The 6,007-nt window shown below is 34.5% G+C and overlaps 1 protein-coding gene across 1 annotated transcript; it reads left to right on the forward strand.

The window, feature by feature from the left end:
- Positions 1-2,885: 2,885 nt before the first annotated feature.
- On the forward strand, positions 2,886-5,525 carry LOC127086859 (uncharacterized). The gene is made up of 6 exons (XM_051027677.1): positions 2,886-3,111; positions 3,423-3,545; positions 4,104-4,393; positions 4,498-4,728; positions 4,834-4,979; positions 5,078-5,525. Exons 1-6 carry the CDS (start codon positions 2,886-2,888, stop codon positions 5,523-5,525), a joined length of 1,464 nt encoding a protein of 487 aa, XP_050883634.1.
- The last annotated feature ends 482 nt before the right edge of the window (positions 5,526-6,007 follow it).

Consider the following 6,007-nt stretch of genomic DNA (forward strand, 5'->3'; position numbering starts at 1 on the left):
TTTTCTTCTGGTGTTTCTTCTTTTGTTTCTTATTCTCTAGATGATGAATGGAATGCTGAATTTATAGAGAATTAGCTAAACCAAGTTGGATAAAGAGTTGGCATTGTTCAATGGATATTGATCAAAAACCAAAAAGCTGGTGAAAGGTAAAAGTAGCCTTTTTCTCTAGCATGGCTGCAAGTTGACATTTCTAAGTTTCTTCTCTTGGTTGGACAAGCTACCTCTAGTATTCAGAATGAATCTCATAACTTGTTGACGAAGTTTTGATCCAAAATCACTTTTCATGTAGTGCACAAAATGTAAATCAAGATGGACTATTGGAGCAAACTTTTGTCCCTTAAATAAAGATCAATTTGGCTCAAGTTTGGTATCAATTTGCAGATATCATGGGATACATCAAATCTTATGTTGATATCATCTAGGGAAATGCTTGAAAAATGCCGTAAGTTGTCTCCAAATCTGTATGAACCAAACTGAACAAAACACTTAGAAAAGTTTTGGATTTTTGGCCATTGATCAACAACATGAGACCTCCACTTTAGCCACTCATTTCTCTCAATTGACAAAGGCTTTTTGAATCAATTTTTCACCAAGATGAAGTAGGAAGTATTCTATTTAAATGAAATCCTCAAGCATTAATAATGGTTGCCTGGATTATTGGCAAATTGTTCATAAAGTCATGCACATGGAAAGGCTAAAGACTTAGAAAAAAAATTCTGAGTGTTTTGAAATTTTCAGCAACTTGAAACCTCAACTTTCACCATTAATATCTTCCACTTCAAGAAAGATTTTGGCCTCAAATTTTCATATTCTTGTAGTATCAAACATCATCTTTAATTGAAGCCTTTGTTTTCCTGAAATGGATGCTTGAAGAAGAAGGTACAATATTGAAAAGTTGGTCACTTGAACATGAAATTTTGGAACTAAGAGAATTTTTCAAAACCCTAATTTGGACAAGTATTTATATTTTCTTGATTTACTTGATTTAACTTGATCAAATTCAATAAAGTTCCATATTTCTTTTATCCTTGACTTGAGGAACCCATAGTTGACCAAAAATATTAAAAGTCAAACTTTGACTTTGAGCATCTGTTGACTCTTTATCAATTGAACCAAAATTCTTCAACTATCAATAGATCAAACTTCTTGAGCTAATTGAATCACATGAGTAGACTATAAGGAAGAATTTGAGACCTTTTAATCATGTTTCAAGGCATGAGATCATGTTTTGGTTAAAAAGTCAAAATCAATCTGACTTTGACCAAAACCCTAATTTGAAGCATCTAATGAATTGTAGCTTGATGAACTTGAGTTGATGCAAAATTCAAACTAATTATTTATGGAGGGAATCTCTTGATCATAATGGGTGAGTAGATGAGCTTGACATGTTGAGGATCATACTAAATCTTGATTGGTCAACCACTTGAACTCCTTGGTGCAAAATCCTAACTTGTGAACAAAGCAAGTAAGATAGATTTTTGTATTTTCAAGGGGTTAACAAAACATAAATATAACCATTATTTGTGACCTTGATTCTATGAAAATGATGCAAATGATGTGAAATCTTAGGGGTAAAAATTAGGGTATGATAATATGACAGGGGTCAATAAGTATTTAGTGGACATTAAGTATTGTTCCACTAGTTTTGTCACTTTTGATGATGGAGTTAAAGGTGAAATTAAAGGGATAGGAAAGTTAGTGTGTACCGGACTTCCTAGACTTGACGATATTCTTCTTGTAAAAGGATTAACTGCTAATATCATCATGATTAGTTAGTTATGTGATCAAGGTCTAAAAGTCAATTTTACCAAGCCAGAATGTTTGGTTACCAATGAGAAGAATGAAGTTGTGATGAGGGGAGTTAGGTATAAAGATAATTTCTATTTATGGGCATCACAAGAAACTGCTTATACTTTCACATGTTTAATGTCTAGGGAAGATAAAGTCAAGTTATGGCACCAGAAGCTTGGACATTAGAATCTCAAAGGTGTGAGGAAGATTATGTCTAAAGAAGTTATTAGAGGTCTACCAAAACTCAAAATTGAGGAGGGTAAAGTTTGTGGTGAGTGTCAAATTGGGAAGCAAACCAAGATGTCACTCCCAAAGTTGCAACATCAGACTGCTTCCAAAGTTTTAGAACTTCTTCATATAGATTTAATGGGGCCTATGCAAGTTAAAATTCTTGGTGGAAAATAGTATGTCTATATGGTTGTTGATGATTTTTCAAGGTTTACTTGGGTGAATTTTATCAAAGAAAAATCAGATACTTTTGATGTATTCAAAGACCTTTGCCAACGCCTTCAAAGAGAGAAGGAAAATGTGATTGTCAGAATCAGAAATGACCATGGCAAGGAGTTTGAAAATGAAAAATTTTCTGAATTTTGTTTTTCTAAAGGTATTGGTCACGAGTTCTCATCTCTCATCACTCCTCAGCAAAATGGAGTTGTAGAACGCAAGAACAAAACATTACAAGAATCAGATAGAGTCATGCTTCATGAAAAAAGTATTCCTTTCATTTTTGGGTTGAAGCAATGAACATTGCTTTCTATATCCACAATTGTGTTACTCTGAGAGCTGGTACATCATCTACTCTCTAAGAATTGTGGAAAGGAAGGAAACCTACTGTTAAATATTTTCTTGTGTCTGGGAATAAATGCTACATTATGGCTGATCGTGAACAGAGGAGAAAGATGGATCCCGAAAATGATGAAGGGATATTTATTGGTTACTCTACAAATAACAGAGCTTACATGGTATTTATATCCAGAACGAAGGTCATGATGGAATCTATTAATGTTGTGGTTGATGATTCAATTATTATGAGAGAGACTGATGTCGATGAAGATGTTGGAACATTATCTTAGCAGACTGATGCTTCAGAAAATATGGAAGACGTTGAGTCCAACATTGAGCCAGCAAGGACTGAATTAAATAACCCTCAAGCCAACAAAGGTCCCTCTATCAGAATTCATAAAGATCTTCCAAAGGAACTTATTATTGGAAATCTTGATGAAGGGGTTACCACTAGATCCAAAGATGTGATATCCAAATCTTGTTTTGTCTCAAAATTGGAACCTAAAAATGTGAAAGAGGACTTGACTAATAAATTATGTATCAATGTTATGTAAGAAGAACTAAGGCAGATCAAAAGGAATGAAGTGTGGGACCTGGTTCCTACGCCTTAAGGGATGAATGTTATTGGCACAAAATGGATTTATAAGAACAAATCTTATGAAAATGGAATTGTGATAAAAAATAAGGCTATGCTTGTTGCTCAAGGATACACTCAAATTGAAGGGGTTGATGTTGATGAGACTTTTTCACCTGTTGCTCGTCTTGAATCCATAAGATTGCTCTTAGAAGTCTTGATATGGATCAAAGTTTATACAGGAGTATGATTGGTAGTTTTTTGTATCTTACAGCTAGCAAACTAGACATCAATTTTGGTGTAGGAGTATGTGCTAGATATCAGGCTGAGCCTAAAATCAGTCACATTACTCAAGTGAAGAGGATCTTGAAATACATCAATGGTACTAGTAAGTATGGTATGTTGTATTCTCATAGTTCTAATTCCATGCTTGTAGGATATTATGATGTAAACTAGGCAGGTAATACCGATGATAGAAAAAGTACTTCTAAAGGATGTTTCTTCTTGGGAAACAATCTTATCTCGTGGTTCAGCAAGAAGTAAAATTGCGTGTCCCTGTCTACAACTGAGGATGAGTATATTAGAACAAGAACTAGTTGCTCTCAATTGATTTGGATGAAACAAATACTAAAGGAATATAATGTCAAACAGGATATCATGATATTATATTGTGACAATCTGAGTGCAATCAATATATCCAAGAATCCCATTCAACATAGAAGAACAAAGCATATTGATATTTATCACCATTTTATTAGGGATCTTATTGAGGACAAAATTGTTACTCTTGAGCATATGACCACTGAGAAGCAACTGGAATATATATTTACTAAAGCTTTGGATGCAAATCAGTTTGAGAAGTTAAGGGGTAAATTGGGAATATGCATATTTAAAGAGTTATAGCAATTACTGATGTGGAGGTGTGCAAACAATATTTCCTCTTCCCTCCATTTAGTGGTGCACGAAACTCCAATTGATAGTAAGAAAGATGACCCTGACGATAAAAGTATGTATGTTGATGAGGAGAAAAATTTGTCTGAAGAAGAAGAAATTACTAGTGTGAAGAAGGATAAATATACTAATATTATAAATGTTGATGATCTAGATTCTGATGATGAGCCTATTAGAAAGAGATTGGCTCTGAGTATTGCTAAAAGATTAAGGAATAAAACATGGAGGGATGATGCATATGCAAGCAAGGCATTTAAGCTCCCAAGAAAAGTGTTGTTGTTGGACCTACTAAAGGTTAGGGAAAGGTTGTGACTCCTACTAATAAAAGGAAGGAAACACCTTCAAGTGACTATGAGTATGATGTAGAACTGAATGTTCAAGACATGATGCCTCTAAAGAAAGCTGTTGGGAAAAAAGTCCCTGCTAATGTGCCTGAAGTTCCCATTGACAACATCTTTTTTCACTCTGTTGAGAATGTTGAAAAACTAAAGTTTATGTACCAAAGGAGGTTGGCTTTGGAAAGAGAACTTGTTAAGGATGCCCTTGAATATAAGGAGGTAATAAGTCTTATTGAGAATGCAGGATTAATGAAGAGTGTTGTCAGGTTTCGTAAGTATTATGAAATGCTAGTAAAGGAATTCGTTGTGAACATTCATACGGATTGTGACAATAAGAAGAGTAAGGAGTACAAAAAGGAGTATGTTATAGGTATATGTGTGGAGTTTTCTCTTTAGGTGATTAACATGTTTATGGGGAGGTGTGAGGATGAGCAGGTTGAAGTAGAAGTAACTGATAACATTGTTTACAAAGAAATCACTGCCAAATTGGTGTCACAATGGCCAATAAAGGGAAATCTATCAACTAGCAAGTTGAGTGTGAAGTATGATGTGCTTCATAGGATAGGAGCTGCCAATTAGGTTCCTACAAATCACACCTCAACCATAGTACAAGTTTGGGTAAATTCATTTACATTGTTAGAACCAAAACCAAGTTTGATTTTGGGTCTTATATCTTTAAGAAAACCCTAAAGCATGCTAGTACTTTTGCTGTAAAAATTCTTATTGATTTTCCCTCTCTAATTTGTGGAATAATTTTGAGTCAACAACCTGAGTCTCCTTTATCCTTGCATTATAGGTTGTTTGCAGGGACACATGTCCCAAACATTGTCATGACATCTGGTAAGGAAACTGCCAGCTCAACCTCAAAGGATGGAATAATTGTTGGACTGAAAGATACCTGCAAGGATTTGGATGAAACTATCAAAACTTGCACTGAAATGAAAATCATACTAGAAAGACTGATCAAAGCTTTAACTGAGGAGGGTACTGATGGTAATATGGTTATTCATGTGGAAGAAGAAAATGATGAGGATGAGAATTCTGATGCAGATGTTGCTACTGAAACAAATGTTAGTTTTAACATCTGATATGGTCTGATTATTACTTCTGTATTTGTTTTATGGGTTATGCCCTGCATATTTGAGCGTTTTTAGTGGTTATCGTCTTTAACATAATATTTTGTATGCTCTACTACCTCTTTTTCAGTTTTTCTATGATTGTTTGTCAATATTTTGGATAAAAAGGGGGAGTAATGGTGTGGTTATTTGGTATTTTGCTCTCTTTTGCCTATGCCATGTTATGCTTTTTGCCCCTTAAGGGGGAGTACTAATGGAAGGGGAGTAGTTCTTGCCTCTGTTCTGCCATTTAGAGGAGCATATGTGTTTTCTCTTCTAACTTAATGATGACATGTTTACTTAGTGGTAGTTCATGTCTGTTGTTTGGTTGTTGTTAAGTCAGACAAAATATCTTGGCATCCTGTCTCGGAGAATTTATTTTTCTCTACATAAAGTATATGTCATGAGAGTTTATTTCTCTTTGATGTGACATTCTATGTGAGGTTGGGTTTTAT

Source organism: Lathyrus oleraceus, chromosome 1 (genome assembly GCF_024323335.1).
Source record: "Lathyrus oleraceus cultivar Zhongwan6 chromosome 1, CAAS_Psat_ZW6_1.0, whole genome shotgun sequence".
NCBI classification, from domain to species: Eukaryota; Viridiplantae; Streptophyta; class Magnoliopsida; order Fabales; family Fabaceae; genus Lathyrus; species Lathyrus oleraceus.

Bases quoted from the DNA above. Each gene is read 5' to 3' on its own strand.
- LOC127086859 (XM_051027677.1), top strand. From the start codon at position 2,886: ATGGAAGACGTTGAGTCCAACATTGAGCCAGCAAGGACTGAATTAAAT. The intron at 3,112-3,422 runs GTATCAATGTTA...TGTATCTTACAG, and splicing joins GGACTTGACTAATAAATTAT to CTAGCAAACTAGACATCAAT. The intron at 4,980-5,077 runs GTATGATGTGCT...TTACATTGTTAG, and splicing joins ACTAGCAAGTTGAGTGTGAA to AACCAAAACCAAGTTTGATT.